Genomic DNA, 24,553 nt, shown 5'->3' with positions numbered 1-24,553 from the left:
GGGTGCCAAAGGCCTGTGCCTCAGCCTTGGGTGCTGGGGACCTTCTGCCAGGACCAGTTTTTGGGGTGGAACCTCCAACCGTGCTGAGAGTCCCCGAGACAACCCAGGAATCCAGGGGCTGGTGTCCAGGGCTGCACGGGGAGCAGAGCTGAGGGGCCCCATGCACTCACCGGTGATGTAGAAGGCCTTGTAGCGCTCCAGACGGACAGTCTGGAGTGCTCCGTACTCCCCGGCCGCCCCGCTGTTGGGGTGAAACAGCACCTGAGAAGGGGTGCCGGGATTTATGTTAAAATCACAGAGGTGCTCCCAGCATCAAGCCCCCAGAGCCCCACCATCCCCTCTGGTCCACAGCTGTCCACACCATCAGCCAGGAGCCCTAGAATTGGGGGGCGGGGGGTGATCCTCGTTCAGTCAGTGTGGCCGAGGCTCTGGTCAGATACAGCACATACCGATGTCAGAATTTGCAGGGTGGTGAAGGAGAACAGGGAGACGACGCCCAGCACCAAAAGGCACTTTAAACCGAGCCCTGGGCCTGTCTGGCACGAACTGCCCAGGCCCTGTCACACCCCAGACAGCCGAGCTGGGCGCCAGCCCTCAGGCACAGGGTGGGGCCTGGGCCCCGGGTGCCTCCAATGGATTTCTGACCAGCGAGCCCAGCTCTCTTGGAAAGGGGCTTCTTCAGCAGCTGGAGGGTTTTCCAGCCTCTGTGACAAGGACAGCCAGAGGGCCCCTTCAGGGGACAGAGCAGGCTCCCGGTGAGGGGGTACAGGCCCTTTCCTCGGAGTCAACCCTACTCTGACCGCGCCTTAAATGAAAGAATGACCCTCCAGACCGGAAGCGACTCATCTGGGGTTTCTAAGGGAGAGACTTGGAAGAAAATAAATGATGGGCGTCCTTGCTGGGTTGGGGGGTTCAGCGAGAAGCGTGAGAACGTGGTATGAATCATGACCGATACAGATCGCTGGAAAGGCACTTACATGATTCAAAGTTTCCATGGGGCTCAAGAAAAAAAAAAAAAAACAAGAAACATGTGTTGGAGCCGTAAACAGCTGCCCCCCACCCCCCCAGGTCCGCAGCTGGGGAGGACGCTGGCGGGTCCCCACACCTGCCGCTCCGCTTCTCTCTCGTGATGCCCACACGGCTTCTTCCAAACAGGAAGAGCAGTGTAACCCAAACCCTCACTTCTCCCAGCCCCACGGGAAGCCCAGTCTCTCGCCACACAAGTCTGTTTTGTTTCCTCCTGGAGAGGCAGGAAGCAGGAGACTTGCAAACCGAACTGTCAACGCATCTGCAGGCATTCTGACCCCCAGAAGATGGGAGGCCATGGGGGACAAGGTCTGGTGGCCCCCCGCAAGGACATGACTTGAGACCCAGGACCAGGAACCCCACACAGATGACCCGCGTTGGGGTCATCCAGGCAGGCTGTTCTGAAATCCCACAGGCCGCAAACCTGGGCGTCGGCTGCCCTGGGAAGCGTGGGTGGGTTTCGGGGACTCCTCCCCTCTGGGCAGAGTGACTGTGAGGTGCTGGCTGAGCTCCACGTCGGAAGAAGGCTGGCAACTTGGCCCGGGTTGCCACGGAAGCAATTTCTTCTCCGGAGAAAGCCGGTCCAAATTTCAAAGATAACCTGACCGTCTGCAAACACGTCACGTCTTTGTGGTCGCCCTCTTATCCGTTGCTTTATTGTGTCCTAAGCGGGCCAGCGGCCTCCTGACGTGAGGACCTGGAGGCCCAGGGCTCACACAGCACCCCCAGATGGAGGTCTGTCCTCGCCCCCAACAGGTGAGGGTGCACACCTCTGCCTGGCGTCTTTCACCACTAGGGGCCTCCCTAAGAGAGGTGGTGGGCGTTGCAGGGCCTGGGCTTCCGCAGGTTTTACAGCCTGAGCAGCCTGGGGCTGGTTTGGGCCAGGCAGGTGCAGAGACAGGCGGAAGCCTCCCCTGAGTTGACTTACTCCTGTCTCTACAACCTCTGGCTTCTGACTGGCAGTCAGGAAAGCCCAGGCGGGAGTCGTGCCAGGCATGTGTGCAGCCCTCCATGGTCTGCGCTGGGCACAGCCCTAGCCGGGTCAGAAGCTGCAGGCTCAGCATGTACCAGCTGCTCTGGAGTTTGAACATCACCGACCCGAGGTGCCCGGCCGTGGACGAAGTAAGTGCACAGCGAGAAGACCTCCGAGGGAAAGCATAGTCCAGGACTCAACTTTCAACCTCTGGACACAGGGCCTGGGGAGGCCGCTTCATTTGCAAAGTAGGGAAGAACCCAGCTCCCCCCCTCCCCCATTTGCATATAGTGTTGACACCTGGCTTCACTGTGAGCTTCCTGAAACGGAAATGGCTTTGAAAGCCACCCCGGGCAGAGCCCTGCAGGCCCAGGACATTGCTGAGGGTGAATACGAATAAGTTCACCAAAAAGGACATGATGCATCACATAGATGTGTGTATGTGTGTGCACATGTGGGTAGGTCAGTGGATCGTTACGGTCATATGTCCTGGCCTCCCTTTGGTGAATTTCTGTTCACTCCAGTCTCTAGCAGTTGACCACGGAAGACCAACAATTAGCTAAGCCCCTCAAAGAGGCCCGGTCAGACCTCCCCCCCCCCCGAAGATTCTCACAGTGGTCTCAGCATACCCTCCCTGGCACCCCGAGTATTCTGAGCAGAGAGTGGTGAAATCCCGTGAGCGTGAAGAATCACCCTTGCCTAAGTCTCCCCTAATAAAAGGAGAGATCAGCATGTTCTGAGCTTCCTGCTTTTCCCTAATCAGAGACTCCATGGCTGCTTGCTCTTTTACGACCTAGAAGAATGTAGTTGGAGGGTCTGCTGGTCAGAGCCTTATCAGTAAACACGTCCTCTCCCCATCTCATCTAAGGTGAGGCGTCCCTTCCTCCTGCCTGTCACTGAAGTCTCCCCGCCCTGTCTTTGACGCCCCAGACCCCAACCTTGGGGGGGAGGGGAGGAGAGGTGGGAGGGGGAAGCTTTCCCCTGCCCCCCAAAACCTTCAAATGCTCAGTAATCTTATCTCAGGTGCCCTGCAGGAATGTGCTGTGGGGGAGGCTAGAGGCAGGCGCTGCCCCCCCCCCCCAAGCCGGCAGTCTTGCTCTTTGACTCCAGAAGATACCATCAGTGACTTCTGGCAAGCCCGGAGCAGGGCTGTTTCCTCCTGGGCGGGTGGGGGTGGGGTGGGGGGTGTGCGGCCAGAGAGCAAGCCCATGCCAGCTTCATGACCAGAAGTCACATGTCCCCAGGACATCCCCAAAGGTGCTGGGGCTTGTACCTGCATCTCCTCCCTGCTCGCTGACCCAGCCCTGTCCTGTGGCAGCTGATGGGTCCCGACTGAGCCCCGGAGACAGAGCCACCGTGACTCTGCAGACAGTGCAGCTGGAGGAAGAGTGGGAAGGAAGCTGGGGGCCCAGGAGCTGCCTCCTTGGGGGGACTGGCCACCTCAAGGAGCCCACGGCCTGAAAACGCTTCCTGGTGACCCCAATTAGTCCCTCAGTAGCCACGGCAATCAACACTCAGGAGCCTCTCTGCTGGAGTCTTCAGCCTCCCCCAAGGCTCTGAGCTGCTCATTTCTGGTCCAAAGGCGGAAATTATCTTCCTGCCACCCAACCCCCACCCAGCTCAGCCGGAACAGGCTGGGTCCGCAGCTCCGGAGGGTCAGACACTTGGGGAGGCAGAGCTTCCTCTGCGGACGCTCCTGGCGACCCACCGGCCGGTGCACACTTGCACACACAGGCGTGGACACTGCTGGCCACCGGGCCCGGCTGACTGAGAAGGGAGGGCAGCTTCGCAAAGGCCACTGGACATTTAAGCAATACCTGAGTCACTTCCAGTTCCCCTCGGCAAGGACATAAATAGACCCTTTGATGTGTGGGTTCCTCGTGGAGAAGCCTGGGCACGCAGCCCCTTACAGAGGGGGTCCTCTGGCCTCCTCTCCTCCCACTTCCTCTTCCCTTTGGCAAAAGGAAGACACACGGAAATGACAGGGAAAGGCCATCAGCTCTGACATTTCCGGCTGTTGCTGCACGGCACACTGAAGGGGACACCCGGTGATGGGTAGCTGAACCCAACTGGCTCATGGGCTGCAGGCTGCAGGCTGAGCCCTCCAGGGCGGGAGTGCCATTCAAAAATCGTCTTTCACTCTGTCAGGCTGGACGTCCGTTCCTGCGTTATGTGCACTGAGAATTTTAGGATGAGCCTGGCAGCTGAGATCCTTACCCCATGCCAGGAGGGACACCCCACATGGCCCGGGCACTCGTCCGTCATCTCACCCAACAAAAATAAGCCAAGTGCCCCCTCCACTTACCTGGTGCCCAGTCTGCGACTTGCCAAGGAGCACGGCAGAAGCATCCAGGCCGTCAAAGCTCCGTCCTGGCGGCAAGGCAGCCCCGGCCAGGGCCAGCACCGTGGGGAAGATGTCCAGCACACTGCAGGAAAAACAAGACAGCACCATGCCTGTGGTTCCCAGGCTCTCTGTGGCCAGGGCGGGGTCAAGACCCAACCTGACCAGCCCAGACCAAGCCCCTGACCCCACTTCCCCACCCGTCTCCTCTTCTGCATCTCAGCTCCTTGAGAGGCAGCACCCAGCTGCAGTTCAGCACGCAGGTTCCATGGCCCGCGGCTCCCGGTCACCTCCATGACTTCTCACTCTCACCCCCAGTTGCTGGTCTCCAAACTGTGAGTGATAATAAGCGTCAGCCCCAGAGGGGCATGCGTGCACCAAACACACAGGCGAGGCCCCGAGAAGTGCCTTGGAAAGATATCACAAAGATATTTGCACACATATATAGATGGTTAAATGAAGAATGGAAAACATTTCTAATTAAAATTTCTGTTGTAAACTCTGACATAATAGTAAATGAGAGGAACTTAAATTCTGAGAAAAAATTCTGGTGGATATTTGTGCTGTGATTATTCACAGCCCCTCCACCCCAGGACCCATGGAAGAACGAGGGGTCCTCCCTGCCACGCCACACCTGAGAGGGAGCAGCGTGCGACAGGTGTCTGCACGAGAATGTTCCAACCTCTCCCGCTCCGTTGTCACCCACACCTAGTCTCTGTTGGGGCCTCCATGCCGTGCAAAACATCCCACTCCCTTTAAAGTAGCTCTTTTTTTCTGTGACGACACAGTAAATGTTTTGCAGGTTAAAAAATAGAACGCCCAGGAAAATAAGAGAACAATGTGCCATCCATCACCCTCAGGCAGTCATTGGCAACACTTCAGGAGAGTTAGTGATAATGGGTTTTTTTAAAGTCTTGTGCTAGAGGAAAGGGCCCATCTCCCTCTGGTCTGCTGTGTTCACGTCAGGAAAATGTCCTCAGGGAGAGCATACAGGCTCCCCTTCCCACAGAGCTGCTGAGCTCAGGACAACTGAGGTCAGTGGCAGGGTGAGGCGCCATGAAGCTAAGGGGTCTGGGCTGCCCAGCCCGGGGTGGGGGCAGCATGGCCACTTCAGGGCCAATCCAGGGGCCACTCGCCCTCCTCAAACCTGCCTCTCTGTTGTGGGAAAGAATGTCCTGAATGACCTCTACAGATGCAGGTTTTGTGGACTCCACGTGGGGCCAGGTACCAGAACTACAAATCCCAGCATCACCCAAGGGAGGATGCCGGGACCTGAGGGTGGAGTTAAGCAGCGATGTTGGATATAAAACAGACACGTGGGCCTTGGGGGTCTCTTGGCCTCGTGGCTCACAGCTTGTCTCTTGGCTTTTTACCAACTCTCAGCCTGCTATTGAGGTTCCAGGTCAGCAGGACTGGTAGGACACATTAACCAACTTATCTCTCTTTTTTGCCCCCGAGTTATTCATTTCCCCTTTTCTTGTAAATAACCCCATTACTAATCTTTTTGTGTCTGCCTGCAGTAGAATCTTACAGTCCCTTTAAGCACACTGGTGAGGACCCAGTCAGGCCACTCAGTTCACATCGGGGTGCCTTGTAACACCTCCAGGGGCAAGTCACCTGCCACCTGGCTTCTCCTGCCCTGTGCCCCCTCTTCTCCTCGGCTCCCCCTACCACCCCAGCAAGCTCCCTCCTGAGTGCAGAGTGTATCTGTGGACTCCACTTCACTGTCCATGCAGCCGGCGACTTTTCCTGGGAGATATGTGTTCTGGAGCGGGCATCCCACACCACGCAGTCCCAGAGAGCAGAGCACAGAACAGTCTCGAAGCCCATTCAGAGCCCAAGGTCCCTGCCCAGGCTGGTGGCGCAGGACAGCAGGGAGTCCCCATGAGCCAAGGTGGCAGGGATGTGTTAAGCTTTCTACAGTGGTGTCCCTCGGAGAGCCGGTCATCACGGCTGAGTCAAATCTCCCGGCGAGAAAAACAGAGCTGCGTCAGACTTGGCAAGCCACAGGCCTTCTTGTTCTGACTTATTGTTTTCCCTCCTCCGTGAGGCTGGGCTTCCTAGTCATGGAGCACCAAGTCACGGGATCGTAGGGTCTCAGGATTTGACAAGGCTCTCAGAGTCACCGAGTCCACTCCCTGGACAGAGCCTCAAAAGTAAGGTTGCAGCACCAGTGACCAGGTTGGCAGGCTCGGCCGGACACGGACCCCCGCCCAGGTCACAGAGGAAGCCAAGCCCGCAAGGTCGGCCAGGGAGGACACCCTTCCTGACACACGTCCCACAGCTGTCCTGGGGCTGGACCCAGCGGAGGGGAGACCTCAGGAAGCGTCCGCCCTACGGAGTCTACCACAGGGACCCCCACTGTGCAAACCAACCCCTCCCTGACACTGGTCTGTGGGTGTGTGAAATGTGGGGGAGTCTCCAAAGCCCCCAGTGCACATTCCCAAGGCCCCACAGTTGGTGATGAGGCCTGGGAGGGTTGGGGTGCATCTGCCTTCAGGGCGCCCTCGTCCCATACCAAATACTGAGAGCTTTCATTGCACTATAAATAGAAGCCACACCAGCTTAGTCACACAGATGAATGCAGAAAATGGAGAGAGCAAACCAAACTTGATTTTCTTCCATCTGAAAGGATTTTTAAAATCCTGGTTTAAAAAAAATGAAAATAAAAATTTCACGTGCCCCTAAATATCCCTCTGGCCGGTCGCTCTGTGCCCTGGTCTGAGGCAGGCGCGGCCTGGCCTTTGGGATGTGAGACGGCAGCCAGGGGGCGGGGCTGCGGTGGTTCAGCCCCAGGAGAGAGGCTGCCCCAGAGTGGGCAGGGGTGCTTGCGGGGCCACTCGGCCATTCCTCGGCCTGGCTCGGGTTGTCCAGACGTTGCATCTTTGGGCTCTTAGGTGTGGAGCCCCAGGTGTGCAGGGTGGGCTTGGGGAGCCCACTGCACATGGAGAACCAGTGCTCTGGCCACCTGTTGATGGGCTCTGAGGCGGGTGCTGAGCAGCCCAGGGCCAATGGAGGGGGTGGGGCAGGTGAAGGTCATCCTAACACAGACGTGGCCAGCGCGAGGAGGGATGAGCGTGCATGGGCCTCGCCAAGAGGGAGGGAGGAAAGGGAACAGAACTTCCTCCAGACGAGCAAGAGGGCAGGAGGCGTCCCTAGGACCGGGAGCCTCCGTGCCTTCGGGCACTGTTAGCCTAAGAAAGCTGGGTGCTCGCCTGCCTGGTCTCAGCCCCCTGCAGGGGGTTGAGGGACTGCAGTGTCCTTTTAAAGGTCAGCAGGTGTGGGCCCTCCCTGGTGGCGCAACGGGTTAAGACGCAGCACTGCAAGCTAGCTGCAGCCCCTTCAGTGTGAGTTCGATTCCCCGCCCCAGAGGTGACCCACACGGCGCGGCAGACCCCTCCTGTCTCCCCACTGTTCCCCTCAGCAGTGTACTTCGTTGATCTGCCTGTTCTGCTCCCCACTCTGTCTCTAGTAAAGCCTCTCACCACCCCTGCACCTCTGGCTTGTACCCCAGTTCTATATGAATAAATAAATAAATCTTTAAAAATATATAATTATATATAAAGGTCAGCAGGTCCCACAGTCAGTTTTGCAGAGGGCTGGGAGCCCCAAGGCATCAGGGAAGCTCAAGAGCAAAGTGTGCCTGTCTGTTACAGGGCAGAGTGGGGGTGAGGCGAGCCGGTTTTTCACACCACTGCCCCTGGCAGATAACAGAGAAGGTGAGTGCGTGTGTGTGTGTATGTGGGGTGTCTTTGTAAGGGATGTGTGGCCAGACCCTATGCAGGGGCGATGCTCACAGGACATGAGTGCAAGCAGCACCCCTGGGGTGCTCCTACTACAGAACTCGCTAGTCCCCTGCACAGATCCCTGCAGGCATCCGGAAGGCCCAGCACCCTAGGAGTCCTGCTCACCTGGCTACACAGCAGCCGTAGCTGCTTCAGATGAGCTCAAGTCCTCCCCACCACCTGGGCACCCATAATTGCTTCAGTCACCTCCAAAAAAGGGGTCATTTGGAAAAAAAAAAGGGGGGGGTCAGGTCATTTGCTCTGAACAGAGCTGAGGGTCCTGCAGCCCCCTTAGCCTTGTGTACCAGCCTAGACAAAGCACATGAGAGCTGGAACCCTCAAGTCTGCCTCCGGGGGGACACTCAGCTCAGCCTGCAGACGTTTGGGTTGTCACGGCTCAGGGAGGGGTGCACTTGGCACAAGGCGGAGGCCAAGGAGTCTATGAAACATGCCCACGACACAGAACGACCTGGCCTGGCAAGAGCTGGGTTGAGACACCTGCCTCAGAATTTTAGCTGCAAAGCACCAGGTCACCTGCACAGGTGCTGCCGAGGTCCTACCCCCACCCCAAAGCCAGAGCACCAGCCCCTCGGGTGCAGTGGGCTGCTGGCTCCAGTCCCCAGCCCGGCGCTTGGCCCATGCCATGGCTGAGTCCGATGGTAAATGTTTGGTTCCCTGTTTTATAATTGTGGGGGAAAGCAGGTGTGCAAGACCTTTCTCTGAAGCGGTCATGTCACCTGGGTGCACACCTGAAGTTCACATCGGATGCCTCTAAGAGGTGGCCAGTGGCACAGGTTGGATGCTGGCTTTAGCTTGAGCACCAGAAGGGAGCCTCTCTGATCTGGGAGTGTCTGTCCCTGAGGAGCAAAGCACCAGAATGGATGTGTGAACATACTGTAGAATGTTCTGGAAATGTGGCCGCCACTCAGCACGAGGGCCTGGCCAGTGCAGTCACTGTCATCCGCAGACTGGAAGCAGCTGGACCAATGCCAGCAAGATGAAGGTCCGCAGGCGCCAGCAGCCTGTTACTTTTCTTACCTTAAGCCACAGTTCTCAGGGTAGTTCGGGTCTCCTACCTTAACAGGGCGGCGCTGGTGACGTTGCCAGGGACCGTGCCAGGCCAGTAAGCCAGAGCTGGGACGCGGTGCCCACCTTCCCAGGTGGTCTGCTTGGCCGAACTTCCCCCTGGGAAGAGAGGGGGACAGCTGGTCCCTTGAGGGTAGTAACCCTGGACGTCTTTCACGTGAGAACTATTTTTTTTTTTTTTAAAGATTTATTTATTTATTCATACAGAACTGGGGTACAGGCCAGAGGCTCAGGGGCGGTGAGAGGCTTCACCAGAGACAGAGTGGAGAGCAGAACAGGCAGATCGACGAAGTACACTGCTGAGGGGAGCAGCGGGCGGGTCAGGAGAGGTCTGGCTCGCCATGTGGTCTCCTCCAGGGCAGGCGGCAGGCGGGAATCGAACTCATACGGAAGTGGCTTCAGATTCTCAGTGCTGCGCTTTAACCCGCTGCGCCACCAGGGAGGGCCAACGTGAGAACTATTTATCTGGAGCAACAGTCCATTCTACGAGGACTCTCTGGAAGTTTCTGCTAATGCCAAGGAGGAATGACGATTTGAGTAACCAGCTGCCTATCTTTGAATCAGAGTGTTCCTCATCCTTGGGTTCTTCCTGTGGAATCACATCACTCACCTTCTTCAGGACTCTTTCCAGGGCCGGCTGGTTGACTTCCAAAATGAGAGAAAGGCAGCAACTTCCCCAGCTCCCTGACCTGCCCAGGGCCCAACAAGCCAGCACAGATTTTCTTGTCTCTTTGTTTTGCTTTATTTTGCTCCGTTTGGGTTTTCTTGAGTGCATGAGTGTTCTGACATTGTGAAACAGCATTAGTAATAGCTCCCACCTCTTGCCTCTAGAGCAATCTTGGTACCACCTGTTTATGTCCATGTTGCTAATTAAAAGAATTATTTTTATACCCATTTAGTCAAAAGTGACCACCGGTTATAATGATGACCAGCAGGCTAGCAGCCCGCCCACACGGCCCTCCGCTCCCTCAGACGAACATTTATTTCCCCAGCGTAGCGTGTAAAAAGCCTTTGCAAGGCAAACACCACATGTGGCTCACGCATCTGCTGGTCATGCAACGCTCCCACATTTGGCTGGCGTGCGCGTGGAAGCAGCGAGGGGGAGGAAGCAGCCTGGGCGTCTGTCCCTCCACACTCTCACTGGACAAACCGGACCTCTGATGTCCCTGGCCAGCACGCCCACCGGAAATGTTCGGCATTCTTGAGATTTTTTTTTTTTTGGAGTCCCCCAAGTGTCAGAGTAAGAAACAAGAGGCAAAAACAATTCCCTCATGTCCACATGGACTGTCTTACAGGTTGGGGTGTGGAGCTCCCCAAGCCGGGTGGTGCTGTGCAGGCTGAATTGGAAGCCCTTTGACCTTGGCCTAAGGGGTTCTCAAATGCATTCTTCCCACGGAGACCCACGCCCCCATAAACCAGACATATGGGTCAGAGGATCCAGAAACGCGGCCAGCATAAAAGCAGCCCCACGTGGCTTTGGAATGCATGACTTCAGCTCCAGCTCCGGGCCACAGGGCAGGGAGGAAGCATCCGAGACTGCATGTGGCGGGCTTGGCAGAGCATCCCCTGCCTGTGAGGAGCACCCGTGTGGAAGTTCGGGGGATAAGTGGGTGACGAACGGCACCCCTCTAAGTGTGGATCTACAGGGCACAAGATTCAAATGGGCTTGCTTAGCCTTTGCGGTCAGATGTTAAGAAAAGGTGGAAGCAACAAGCCTTTCGTTCTGATGGTCAAGTAGGTGCTGCTCACCATGGCGCCCTGGGCAGTGGGCACCAGAGTTGGAGCAAGCTCTGGTCTCTGCTTCCAGGAGGACCCCATTGGGACAAGTAGTCCCTAGCTGATACTTCTGCTCCTTGTCTTCACCACTTGGCACACGCACACACACACACACCCCCACCCCGGGTTACCTCGGCCATTCGTTTTCAGGCTTTGACTTTCCTGGTTGAGAAAAAAAAGTATTTCTATGTGTTTGCTTTGTTTCAGCAAGGGCTTGGCTGCTGGCGGGGTCAGGGAGACTCCAGCCAGATACACAAGGCCTATGTCAACAGAGTGGACAGCCCACAGGCCAAGGTTAAGAAAGTAAAAGGAAGAGAGAGAAAGCTTGGCTGAAAGAAAGCCCTAGATGTGGCCACGGGGGGTGGGGGGGGTACCCCTGCAGGCCGTGAAGACGAGTCAGCTAGAGGGGGTTCTCTTTGAGTCCTGGCTCTAGCGAAAAGACACAGATATTTCAGCCAAGCTCCTTGTCCTCAAAGGAATTCATCTCAAAGGGATCCAGAGTGTAGACAGGCAATCATAAGTATGTAGGTCCACACAAACCTGTGGACACCAAGTGGTTCCAAGCGCCAGTATCCCCTGGAGCTGGGGGATGCACAAACCTTACTAGCCTCCCTGTGGTCCCTAGGGTGGTGAGTCCCTATTATCACAGGCATCTAACAGAGTCTCTTGTACTTTATCCGTCTTAGCAAAGTCTGATTTCCAGGACAGCTGTCCCTGGGTCCCCAATATACTTCAGGGTTACCTGCTCCTAATCGAACTTCAATCCTCGTTCAATATTGTGGGAGCAGTAACAAGAAGACCCTCTCCTAATCGAGCCCTTCTGAGCCCCTGGTGTGGCTTCCCGAGCTCAGGCTTCCCTGGATTACCTCATGTAATTCTTATAACAAACTTTCAAGTGAGATTCTATGATCGTTTTTTGTTTTTTTTCCAGTTCAGAGAGGCTAATACACTTGCCCAGGGTCACACAGCTGGCAACTGCTAACACCAAGATGCGAATTTGGGTCTAATGGCCCGGTCCTTTGAACCCTCTGGGACAGTTCTCATTCCTGAGTACATTTTGAAATCACTAAGAGGGCTTTTTAAAAGTACCCACTCTGGGCCCTCCCTGGTGGTGCAACGGGTTAGGACGCAGCACAGCAAGCTGGCCGCAGCCGCTTCAGTGCAAGTTCCATCTGCTTCAGTGCAAGTCCGATCCCCACCCCGGAGGTGACCACATGGCGCGGCAGACCTCTCCTGACCCACCTGCTGCTCCCCTCAGCGATGTACTTTGTCGATCTGCCTGTTCTGCTCCCCTCTCTGTCTCTGGTGAATCCTTTCACCCCTTGCACCTCAGGCCTATACCCCAGTTCTGTGCATAAATAAATAAATATTAAAAAAAAATACCCACACCAATGCCCCCTTCCCAGAGACAGAATTCACTGGTGCAGGGGGGCCTGGATACCCACATTTTCTGAGCTCTCCTGGGGATGTAATGTAGGGATCACCTTTCTGGGGGACGAAGAGTGAGGGGCAAGTTCTAAAAGCAGACAAATGCATTTCACGCTCACGAAAGCACATGTGCTTTTTAACCCCAAATTCTAGATTGCCTAGATTTTGATATCTTCATGCCGTACGTAGGACTGTAAACATGACTCATCGGTATTAAATAAAAACAATAGATCAGTCTATAAATTAAACTTCTATGCACTTTAGATTGCAACAACTCTTGGGTGGTTGAGATAAATTGTAATACTTTGCTCAGTGACCTGGCACGGTGGAAGTGCTGGTTGCCTACTGGGAAATGCAAGCGTCTGGCCATGAGAACTTCGATGCAGTTGTGGTTAGTGATGACTCTAATTAAGGCAGAACCTCTTACTTAAAGCAATAAATATTTAGCCTCAGCAACCAAAATATAAACAGAACCATGATTCATGAAGTTGCTTACTTGCTCAGCCCTGGCTACGGAAGTGAAATGCCATTTCGTGTGCCTGGAGCCGGGCCGCCGAGAAGGCTCACCACGGCCCACGCTGGAAACAAGTGGCTTCTCACAGGAAGGCCCCAAATGCCATGTTTCACTGAGTCACAAAGAAGCAGGGCTAACGGGAGGTCTGGAAACTTCTCAGCCCGGGAGAGCCCCCAGGGATGCGGGTTTAATTCGTGGGGGGGTAGGCTTCTCAGTCTAGGTGACCCTGATGGGTCGCCAGTGGTTTGAGGACCACAGGGGGGTTACTAGGTAGATGGATAGGGGTCCCCCTGGAGTTGGCAGGCCTCGGTGTTACTCGGGGCCACGCTCTCTTCACCTGGCTCTGAGCGGTCGGTGTGACCGCCTCCGGCCACCTCTGAGGGGACGTGTACCCACGCTCCTCACAGGTAGGAAACGTGCAGGAAGTCCTGGGTGAGGTTCTGGAACGTAGTTCTACCCACAAACACACTATAACAAAACAAAATCACCTGTAGAGAAAAAATGGCAGAAGTTGCCATCTGCCAACTCCCAGGCTGAGTCCAGCCCCTGGCAGTCAGATTCGGCCTGCGAGGTCCTTGCTTTGGAACACTCATGACTGTGCGTGAATGTCATTAGACAGAGCGCTCTCTGCAGCTTGCCACGCCCCTGACGCTGCCCACAGCTCACGGAAACCAGCATCAGGTCATTTATGTCACCTGCCTGGCCTGCCGGGGTGACTGTGGCTCGGTGACAGCGTGCCTGTCCTGAGCACATTCTATAACCTTCTAGAGAAGCAGGCTCTGTTTCTAAATATAAATACGAGCCCTTGCCAAGGATGCCATGGCATACTAGTTTTCTAGAAACGCCAGGCAGCCTGGCTGGATGCGGACTCTGGCTGTCCCGGTGGCCTTGAGGGTGGTGCAGGGACCTTCCCAGCCTGGTGGTGAGAGGTCACCAGGACACACAGTTCCGCGTCCACTGGGTCCCCCCAGGCCCCAGCTGGCCCTGCCCCAACACCCCTTGTCCCCATTCCCTCACCCAGGTGCACCTCTGACCTTCTCTGTTCCACCCTCACCCCCAAACTGGCCTGAAGGCCAGGGATCCAGAGGGCTTCCTGGTGGGAAAGGTTATGCAAGGGCCTGATAGCATCAAATTACAAACAACCAAGGTCTGCTAGAAGCCCAGGATGCCAAGTTCAACAGAATGTTTCCTCATCACCAAGGGGGAGGAAGGAACAGTTCTGCTCTTCAAATAAAACAAGAAAAGCTTTTCCAGACAGGGGAGCAGCCAGGAGCACAAACAAGGTGTTGGTTGTGCTGAGCAGGAAGCAGGTCCGGCCGGGCGGGGCGGGGCGGGGCGGGCAGAGAGGGGCTGTGGCTGCGTCTGTGGGGAGACAGCTCCGCTCTGCCCCCCAGCCCCCTGGTCAGTTTCTCCTCACCCCTGCAGGGCGCCAGCCCAGGCCAGAGGCGCATCCTCACACGCTGGGGGTGGGGGGCGAGGGGGAGAAAGACGAATCCAGGAGACTCTGCCTCATCCCCTCAGCTGAGCGAGGCGGCTTGGCCAGGAAAGGAAAAGGAAGAGGGGAGGGCGGCCGGGGAGAAGGGAAGGCAGCGTGAGGCCTGACGCAACAGCGTGCTGGCTGCCGGGGAAAGAAAGCAGAACTCTGGTACTGTTTGTCCTGCCCCGTTGCGAAAACATCCCTGTCTTCTCTTTCATCTATCTAGACACTGACTCTGCAGAGCAAGACCGGCGGGGTCCCACTGAGGAGGACCCCGGGCCAGGGGGAGCAGGGGTCCAAAGGGGCCCCAGACCCAGTGACCGAGGCCCTGGCCATAGCCTGGCCTCCAGCGCTCCTGCAGCCTCCTGAGCAGAGGGGAGGAAGAAGCCGTGGCGCAGCTGAGGGCAGGTGGTGGGGGGCGTGGGGAAGGGGTAACGCTTACCCCAGGCACAGAGGAAAGAGCAAAGAGGAGCGTGGCCACCGGCCGCACGCAGACCCCCAGACGTCACGTCAAGCTGCCAAGTTCGCCGGACAGAAAGGGCGTTACCTTGAGAGGATCACGCCAGCCGCGGAGCTCAGCTCCTCCAGGCAGAGCCGTTGCCGGCAGAGGCTCCGCTCTCCATGCCTGCTGCCCGTGGACAGGTGAAGAGGGAAAGCTCTTCGGGGCAGTTTCTGACCCCCTCCCAGCCCTCCTCCTGGGGCACACTCTTCTGAGGGGGTGTGGGTTAGGAGACACGAGCACACACATGATGCCAGTTGATTCTCCAGAGGCCCTGCCTGGGGGCCCCAGGCCCCGTGGTGGGGTGGGAGGCGCAGGAGGAGGGTCCCCAGGCTCCTAAGCTGGGTGGAGCTTCAAGCCCAGCCTCGGCCTCCAAAGGCCCCAGCTCTGTCCCCTGGTCCCTGCTGCCACACAGATTTAGACGCCTGGACCGCCGCAAGGCTAATGGCATTTCCCTTGACGGGTTCGGCAGCCGCCAGGGCAAGTCCTCCGCCTGTTCAGCCTCAGTTTCCCTGACAGGGAGACTGAGGCAAAGAAGGTGGAGGCTGCCCTGCTGCGTTCTACAGAGAGACCCCTGGAGTTATGGTCACGTGCGTCTTTCCTACCATCCGGGACTTGGTGCAAATGTCTAGCTTCTCCCCTCACACACCCTCTTCGGCCCACCAACATGAGCACACTGCTGGGAGGTCTGGGGAGGGCGTGTTAATGGTTGAAGGGTGTGGGGTTTTCTTTTGGGGTGATGAGAATGTTTGGGGACTCAACAGGTGACCGCTGCACAGCACAGTGTGCCGGACGCACCAGGCGGTCCAGGTTCCAGTGGCCCTTTGGATGTTACCTGAATTACACCTGAATTTTTAAAAATTCAGTGATGACAGCCTCACTCAACCTCCTTGATGACTGCACATGCTTCTTTAGGATAAAGGCCAAAGCCCTTGGCCTGAAGGAAAGTTCCTTCCACCGCTGGCCATGGCTCGCTATCCGCTGCGCCCAGCTGTCCCTCAGCCCCAGACCAGGCCGCTGGGCAGCTGCTGCCTCCTGGTCTCTGCCCACTCTCCGGGGCTGCCCAGGGCGCCCTCCCCCGCTGGGAAGCCTTTCTGTTCTGCCCCAGGGGAGCGAGAGTCCACTGCCCTGGCCACAGCTGTCCTGCCCTGGGTTACACGCGACCCCCAAAGTCTGCCCCCAGCACGGACAACAGAATCTCTCCCAGGGTGGAAACAGTCTTTCTGTGACTTCACATCCACTGTGATCACCGTTTGTCCTGTGGGCTGCTGAGCCCTTGAACCACCGCTGGTGTGACTGGGCACTGGATTTTCATTTAATTTTAATTCAAATGGCCACGGGGGTTGTGCCTGGCATGGGAGGGGAAGCTCCAGAGAGGTGCTTCTCAAACTTGAGCGCACATCCAACTCACTGGCAGGTCTTGCTAAAACACAGATCACGGCCCTCCCTGGTGGCGCAGCGGGTTAAAGCGCAGCACTAAGAAGCTTAAGCCACTTCCGCATTAGTTCGATCCCCGCCTGCCCCGGAGGTGACCACATGGCGTGGCAGACCTATCCTGACCTGCCTGCTGCTCCCCTCAGTAGGTTTTTTTGTTTGGCTGCCTGTTCAGCTCCCCACTCTGTCTCTGGTGAGTCCTCTCACTGCCTCTGTACCTCGGGACTGTACTCCAGTTCTGTACACATAAATAAATAAATCTTAAAAAAAAAAACCAAAACACACACACACAGATCAGTGAAAGCCAACCCCCAGGGTCCTGATGGACTGCGAAGGGGCGAGGCCCGAGTCTGCATGGCTAACAAGCTTGCAGGCGGCTCTGGCCCATGCCTGGTACAGGACTCACACGGTCTAGCTATTCGAGATCCATGGTTCTCAAAGTGGGGTCCCTGGCCCAAGCATATCCACGAGCTTGTTAGAAACGCTTGGTCTCCCTCCCCATCCCAGACCTGCCGGGTCACACCTGCCTGCTAGCGGGATCCACAGGGACCTGCCTGCATGTTAGAATCTGAGGAACACTGCTCTAGACTTAAGGCCAGGGGGCTCATTGATTGTGGTCCCAGAACTGTGCACAGCTCCTGGCACATAGTAGGTGCTTGACAAACTGCAGGAAAGGAGCTGTGGAGGTTGCCCAGCTGGTGAGCGCATTTCTCAGTGGGTAAAGTTCTTTTCTCGAAGGATGGGACACAGGGCCACATCCTTAAGTTGGACACGATGTTTCAAAACTGGCTTACAAGGAGGGAGAGAGACATTAAGGCAGCTCCTCATTTCAGTCATCAGAGGTCCCCTTCTTAAGGAGCAAAGTGCCCTCCACCACTGAGGAGTCCAGAACTTTATCCCCATCCTCCGTCTCTGGTTTTCACCCAAAGAGCGAAGTCCTGGTTCTTTCAGGCTTCCCAGCTGAACGCTGAAGATGGCAGATGGGTGCAAGGGTGGCCCAGGTCCAGAGCGGAGGAATTATCATCAACTCACGTGAAAAGCCATTGCCAGCTGGGACTGTATTTCGCTAGGCTCCTGCAGCAGACAGCCAACACGCCCCCCACCCCACCTCCACCCAGCATCCTTTCTTCATTCTTGAGCTCAAGAGAAGGAGAGAAAGACAGGGAGGCAGAAGTCCAGCACCCAGCAGGTGAAGATGAAACAGTCTGGTCGCTGAGAAGTTAGGGGAGGTGGCACCCATTTTCCTTGAATCTCCAGACACATGACACGAACACAGCCCCAACACCACTGGCTTGAAAGGTTTTCCCAGGCCTGGCTCCGGGGATACCGGGTTAAAGCTGACAACTGAAAATGAAGGGTCGGCACGTCCTTCCACCACCTACATGACGCGGGAATGTTCCAGTTTCCAGGTAACTACAATATCCTTCCAGATCAACATGAGCAGGAGTTTGTGTCCGCTGACCTGGGCACCCCAGTCCAGTGGGTAAAACCGGTCAAGCCCACCTCCGAGCCCCCATACAAGCTCCTTCTAAAATCTTTACTCCTCTAGGATGTAAATAATACTTTGTTGTGGAGGAAGTCACATTTAAATCCTCTTCCCCCATCCAGAGAACCAGGGCTAATCTCTGTGCCCTGGTGTGGGCTCTCTCAAGACTTCTCTGAGAATACGTATGCTTATTTTTATACAATAAAATCATACTTTCTATATTATTTTGCAATCTGTTTATTCACTGCTAACTATATAGTGGAAATGTTTTCCAATCAACAATATGCATCATTACAGCGGTGCCTTCGTATTTCTTTAAATGAATAGAATGTGATTTCTTAAGCACTTGCTAAACTCTTGGGTCATGTCCAACTATTTTTTAAAATTCCACTGCAGTGACCACTCTTTCACATACATCATGGGTGCCGGACTGATACTTTAAGAGCAATTCTTAGAGGAGAAATTGGATAATCAATAGCTTTGACATCATGTTTCAAGACTTTGACAACATAGCCAAACTGTCCCTTGTATAACTGTCCTCTCAGAAAGTGAGGCTCTCCTGGGGCCACTTTCCCAGAGCAGATGGGCTGGGAGCTGAAGGACATTTCAGCAGAGGGTGTATTGGGACACGCTGACTTTAGGTAGCAAGTCTGGCTTCATCCTCATATGCTGTGTGACCTTGGACAAGTGACTCAGCCTCTCTGAGCTGCTCTCTCTCTTTTCCTGAGCAAACAGGACTTATTACCATCTACTTATCATTATTCTAAGGTCTAGAGATAATATATATAAAGACCTGGCCTATTTGTGCATTAGAGATTTCTTGAATCAGTGAGTGGAATTAATGGTTGGACGGATGGAAGGGTAACTCAAAAAAGGCGGGCGGGGGGAAGTAGAAAGGAAGGAGAGAGAGGATGGGCAGCAGAATGAAGGCAAAGAAATACGTGATGGAAGCTCTATGGATGGACAGGCCAGTTGGGAGAAGGCTGGTCCCCAGCGGGGACCCCTGGAGCATAAGACAAGAAGGGGTGTCTGGGCTGGGCAGAAGCTGTCTCAGTCACTCTTTGTTTCTCCTGTGGCAGCTGGTGGCTGGTGGACGACGTGTCCTGCTTCACTGATGCCCGAAGGCCTGGACATAAACTGCTTCTCCCAGAGGCAGACCCTCACACCCAGCAGCCCCCAGCTCCAGCTGGCCCCCTACCTTGACGAGTTTGCCATGATCCAGAGAAGGGACCTGTGCTGCCTGCCAGCTCACACTTCTGTGCCCAGGGGCCATTGTCTCCTAGAAGTCAAAGCAAGCAGGACGTGTGGTCAGTGGGCTGGTGGACATGGTCTTTCCCCTCTGGCCCCACATCTCTGTGCACAGCAGGGGACTGGACAGTGGAGGACGTGTGGAAGCAAATCTGAACCCTCCCCTCCACTGGGCTTCCAGAGCCGGGGGCTTCTGCCCCGCCTCCCTAGCACCCCACCACCACCCCGAGGGTCTTGCCTTATGCACTCTGCTCTTTGCAGTGGTAACCGCCCCAACCCCTCATCGTCAATGCTCTACCATGCACTGTGCCCCTCCCTGGGGTGCGCCCACACATCACCCCATAACCTCCAACTGTGCCGCACAGATCCTCCTACTAGGTCAAGACTGCACTTGCAGGAACAGCCTTAAAGAGGCTAAAGCAACTTGCCCGACAGTGCTGGTGCAAACCCAGGTCGCCGCCTGACACCCTCATCCGCAGGGACCGAAGACCCACAGTGCTCATGGAGACCCTGCAGGGCTCACTAGCTGACATGACCTGGTGCCAGGGGTGGCCAGAGCCCTGGGGACCCGGAGGAGGGTGAAGCAGAACTGTGAGAGTCGCTAGGTAGGCTGACAGTGTCAAAGCCGTTCACTCACAAGCAGGAGCAACATCCAGTGGACTTGATCGTTACACAGGGCTGTGGGGCAGGAGCTGTTTCTGAGCAAACATTTCCAGGGGCCCTGCCCTGGAAGCCTCAGAGTTTTCAGCATTCAAGCCAACAAATGCCAGCGGGAAGTGAGTTCTCAGCAAGCCCCCGCCCCACCCATGAGGGTCGCTGGCCAGTCACGCTGGTGGGGGGGGTCAAGGTAGCCAGTAGGTCTCCATGAGACTGGCTAGGTTTTATTCTTCACCTGTAAACCAGAGGAATGTGTTTTCTTTTGCTGTGCGGTCAACTTCATCCTTGATCTGGCCGACCAGGTTGTCCATCTCCCGGAGACTTGCACGGTACGGGGCGGCCCCCCGGGCGTCGGCTGAGCGCTGGGTCCTGGACAAGGGCACGTGCATGTGGGCCAAGCCCATGTAGAGCAGGAAAGGCCTTCCGCTGGTGCTGCAGTGGGAGAGCCGAGAATGAACCCCCAGATCGCTCTTAACGCCCAGGTCGCTCTCTCCTCGGCAGACACAGGTTAGGGGAACTCTTGGTTGGGTTTGTGCAAAGTGGTGATAGGAGAGGCCCTGAGACTTGATTTTCAAACACACCCAGGATCCTGTGCCCACCCTGCCTAGCACAATCTCGCGAGCAGCTGCCTGAGAGCCCCCCAGCCTCAGCTCTGCATCAAGCCACAGCCAGCGCCCCCTCCCCGAATCCTGATGCCTTGATCACAGACTAGGACGGCGCCTGCACTCAGCAACCTGACATAAAGCCCAAGGCACGAGGGCTCAGCCAACCCACCCCGCACTGATCAATAGCGTCTGGTGACGTTTCTAGAGTTGTCTTGTCCGAGGCAGTCGCCCGAGTGGTGGGTCTGCTTGACTTACACTGAAATTTAACGTCCTAAAAGAAAATAAAAGCATCACCTAAAAGAAAATAAAAGCATGTGTTTACGTGTCAGTCGCTAGTCCCAAGAGATGACAGCAGACAGTCGGACAGTGAGACAATTCCATTTCGGACACTTTGTGGACCAGCTGGAGAGACACATCCAGACTGGCAGGAGGGGCTGCTGGGGGGAAGGGCTGTGGCATTGGGGTGATTTTATTTTCTGCTTGCTTATTTGTTTTTGGAGACTTCTAAGGGAACACCTGCTGTTTGTGTGATAAAACAAGTGGAGAGGTAAGCAGACTAGGACCTCCAGACAAGAGGACAGGACCTCCAGACAAGAGGACAGGGCAGGCGTGAGACTGTCTGCAGGAAGGTTCTGGGCCCGAAAGAGAAAGTGGCAGGCAAGGGGCAGCTGCCTCTCACAAGTGGTCCCCAGCAGTGCGGCTGGAGAGAGCCAGGCTGGAGGTGAGGCAGGGCACCCCACCAGCAGGGAGGAGCAGGCTCCTGCCCCCAGCAGCCCCAGCCCTCTGTGCTCCAGCAGGCCCCCTGGGGATGGAAGACAAAGGGTCTTTCTGGAATGCAGGGTGAATAGCACTGGCCCCTCACTTTCACCGCCTCCCTCTGGCCTCAGCTTTATAAACAGCCTTCTGGAACCCGACTTGATTGGGAAACCCACTCAGCCAGCCGGTGAGTCCAACCCTCACAGCCCAGCGCACAGACCATTGCAGCCTGGGCCCTTCCAGCCCACCTGCTGGCCCTCGAGGCGCCTGCGGCCCGTCCTGGACTCCTGCCCCTCCGCCACCCGTGCCTCGCCCAGCTGTCCCCTCCCGCAGAGCCGCCCTGGTGTTTTGCTAAGGACACTTAGCCCATTCATAAGACCCAGCTCAAAAGTCCCCAACACTCCTCCTCTGCCCCAGGAGTCCTTGACACTCCCCGACCCCCCTCCACCCCATGGCATTGATGGGCACTGGCAATACCAACCGCCAGAACTGGCTTTGGACACAGCTGCCCCCACTAGCCTGGGCTGCTCAAACGCACAGGCAGGCGGAATTCCTGTTTCTGCCCCTCACACGACACCAGCACCTGTCGGGGCTAATGTAGTCTATTCATTTATCCACTGATGACTAAGGATGAAGCTCTAGTTAGGACTCAGGACCTGGGGCCAGAGCATCGGACGTGATAGATACGACTCCACCTTCTGGGGATATAGCAGCTCACTGGAAACAGGAGAGAGAAAATGCAACTAAAAATGAATCCCGTGATTCTGTACAGATTTTGTAGGGGTAACAGAGGAAAAACACAGGGCGCTGTGAGAGAGCAAAATGGGGAGCCAAAGAGGGTTTGGGGTGAGGCAGGACAGGGCCCAAGAACAGCAGGATGAGGGGTGCAAGTGGGCATGGGGGTGTCCACTTGGACAGACCATCCTCGGAGAGAAGCCGCAGATGGAAGCAGAAGCTTCCAGGCCCTCACTCTTCATGAGGACTCAGCTCTTCACACCGCCATATTGTTCATCCAGCTTCCAACCCAGAGAAAGAATGAAGGGGGCAGACAGTGAGCAAGGTCAAGCAAGGTCGCACGCACCCTGAACTCAGAGACCTGCTGCGGGTTGGGCGGTGGGTGCTGAAGGCAGCAATGAGGGGGAGGGTGAAGCCAGGACACGAGGGACAGTGGCCCCTCTGCAGGTCCGGGGGTGGGGGCACTCAGCCTGCTCGGTCATCTGAGCCTCTCAGGGGCCTCATCCCAAAGGACGAATGCTCTGGAACGTTGATCAAGCTCTGGATTCCCCACGTGGCTCAGTTCAAATATCCCCAACTCACACTCTGCCCCAGACGCTCCTCCTTGACCAGCCCAGCGAGGAGCCGAGGGCTGGACCATCTGACCCCGGGCCGTGCCATCTGCCCGCTCCCTTTTGCCAGTTCTAGAGCTTTGTCTGCAGCTTAAAAAGCCCACTGGAGGATTAGCTTTCAGTGTCACTGCTGGATGAAGGGTCTGAATACAAGAAAAGACGGAAACAGAAACTTCCAAAGAAAGACTGGGGGGGGGCCCTTGCCCAGGGGGCGAAAGCACCGGCCACGGACCCCTGGTAGTTTTGGCAAATGTCCAGGGAGCCAAGAAGAAGGAGTCAGGATGGGGTTGGGGGTCTTTTCTGCTGATGCTGCGAAAATCATGGATGAATTGGCAAGAAAATTCCTAAAGAAATCAGCACCCTGAGGAGTGTTTTCTGCCCAGGTAAAAGCCAACAGGATTCATGTAACTATTCACTTAACAACTAGTTAATAAAGCAGCAAGCAGCTCAGGCTTTTCATGTGATAAGGAGACCGTTCCTGAAGTACTTGTTTTTCCCCAACCAGGCACCAGGTCTGTCTACATCAAAGGGGCATTAAACAGCCCCGGCCCCCACAGGCTGCCATCACTTCCCCTGAAAACCCTCCCTGTTGCAGAAAGTGCCAGGCACAGTCCCCACCAGCCACAAAGCACCCACTGGGCCTGGGGGACAGGGCCCTGAAGCCATCTGGAAGCCTCTGGCGGCAGAGAAGTGCCCAGGTCTCAGGCCCGGAGGGTTGAGCACTTTCTGTGAGTCACCAGAAAATGAACCTGTTTCTCAGAAAGCCCTGGAAACTAGTAAGGGGCCACCTGGAGAATAAAACCTCATAAACGAATCTCCACAGCTGCTTGGCCTCCCGCTGACCTTTCTCAAACAGTCCAGCATGAGCGGCTGGCAGGTTCCGTGCCCTTTTGACGAGTCAGCTGTCTGCAGACACAGCTACTCATTTTTAATTGGCATGGCCACAGAGGCTGTTGTTTCAGAACTATTGAAGGAAAACGGCAGGAAACTCTTCTGCCATCCTCAAGTTTGCCAACTCGGGGTCACGCGAGGGCCGGGGCGGGACAGGCGGGTAAGAGGCACGTGTGTGTGTGCCCATGCACGCTGGCACACATGCACCCAATGAGGATGCATGTTGGTCATCGCCCACTGCTGTACAACATCCACCCTCCGCCCTGAGCCGACCGAGAGGCAGGGCCCAGCGTCCCGCACACTTAAACACCCCATGGCCTGACAGTGTGTTGCTTTCTGCCACGTCTAATATCCAACTAGTGGAATATTTAAAGATCAAAGATTTCTCACAAGGGCTGGGTGTCCTGGCTCCTGAGAAACGGAAAGAAGGCTCCTCTCCCCACAAGCACCAGGCACTGGACCTGGCAGCCACAGGCCCTCCCGCGGAGGAAGTGTCTTCAAGTTCACCGCAGGCCCCACCATTCCCTAATGCCTATGCCTAATGCTTCCCTCTTCAAGGTCACCTACCTGGGCAGCTCTTGGCCTCTTGTGTCTATGCAAGAATCTTTCCCCTCAATCACCTCTCTCCACCAAAAATAATGTTACCTACTTGGGCCCTGCAATGCTCGGGGTTCAACCCAGGGCTGTGAAGCCTGTGAAGTTATAATGTCCCCACAGATGTCCCTGGTCTAATCCTGTGAGTGCTACCTTATATGGCAAAAGGGTCTTTGCAGATGCAATTATGCTAAGGATCTAGACATAGGAAGATTACCTTGGGTTCTTAGACCCGAAAGGTGATCATACCTGTCCTTACGGGAGCAGGAGAAGGCATCTGAGGAAAGGCAGCAGCCAGAGGAGGAGAGATGAGAATGATGCAGACCAGCAGCTTCCAGAAGCTAGAAGAGGCAGGAAGAGCCCCCCTTTCCATTCCACCCCAGGCCTCCCAAAGGAAACACCCCGTGGGCATCTGGGTTTCAGCCCCTGGTACTGGTTTTGACCACTGGCTTCCACAACTGAGGCTACTTTGCTGATTTAGCTAAGAAGGTGATGGGGGGTCTGTCCCAGCAGCAGGAAGAGACACTCACCCCTGTCAACAGTGAGCAGGCGGTAGGGCCTGCGCCCGGGGCCAGGGGACTCCTTACCTGGCACGCTGGATGAACCAGGTGGCTTTCTCGGAGTACTTCTG

The 24,553-nt window shown here is 56.0% G+C and overlaps 1 protein-coding gene across 4 annotated transcripts in view; it reads right to left on the bottom strand.

Moving 5' to 3' along the window:
• ARSG (arylsulfatase G) overlaps positions 1–24,553 on the bottom strand; it is an 86,110-nt gene that overhangs the window by 4,835 nt on the left and 56,722 nt on the right. For 3 of the 4 annotated variants that reach the window (XR_001146100.1, XM_012733112.1, XM_004693358.2), the window contains 5 exons: positions 19,966–20,162; positions 19,024–19,104; positions 9,202–9,310; positions 4,305–4,425; positions 171–261 (listed from right to left, as the gene is read on the bottom strand). Coding sequence is in view for 3 of the 4 variants with exons in the window: in XM_012733112.1 (XP_012588566.1) it covers positions 171–261; positions 4,305–4,425; positions 9,202–9,310; positions 19,024–19,104; positions 19,966–20,162 (599 nt within the window). In the remaining variant the exon portion in view is untranslated. The remainder of the gene's footprint in view (positions 1–170; positions 262–4,304; positions 4,426–9,201; positions 9,311–19,023; positions 19,105–19,965; positions 20,163–24,553) is intronic. The other variant, XM_012733111.1, reaches the window with a different exon arrangement.

The sequence above is a fragment of the Condylura cristata genome, unplaced genomic scaffold (genome assembly GCF_000260355.1).
Source record: "Condylura cristata isolate star-nosed mole 26May11 unplaced genomic scaffold, ConCri1.0 scaffold00038, whole genome shotgun sequence".
In the NCBI taxonomy this organism is placed as follows: Eukaryota; Metazoa; Chordata; class Mammalia; order Eulipotyphla; family Talpidae; genus Condylura; species Condylura cristata.
Note: the sequence above shows the minus strand (reverse complement) of the source record. Positions and strands in the feature narration are given on the sequence as shown.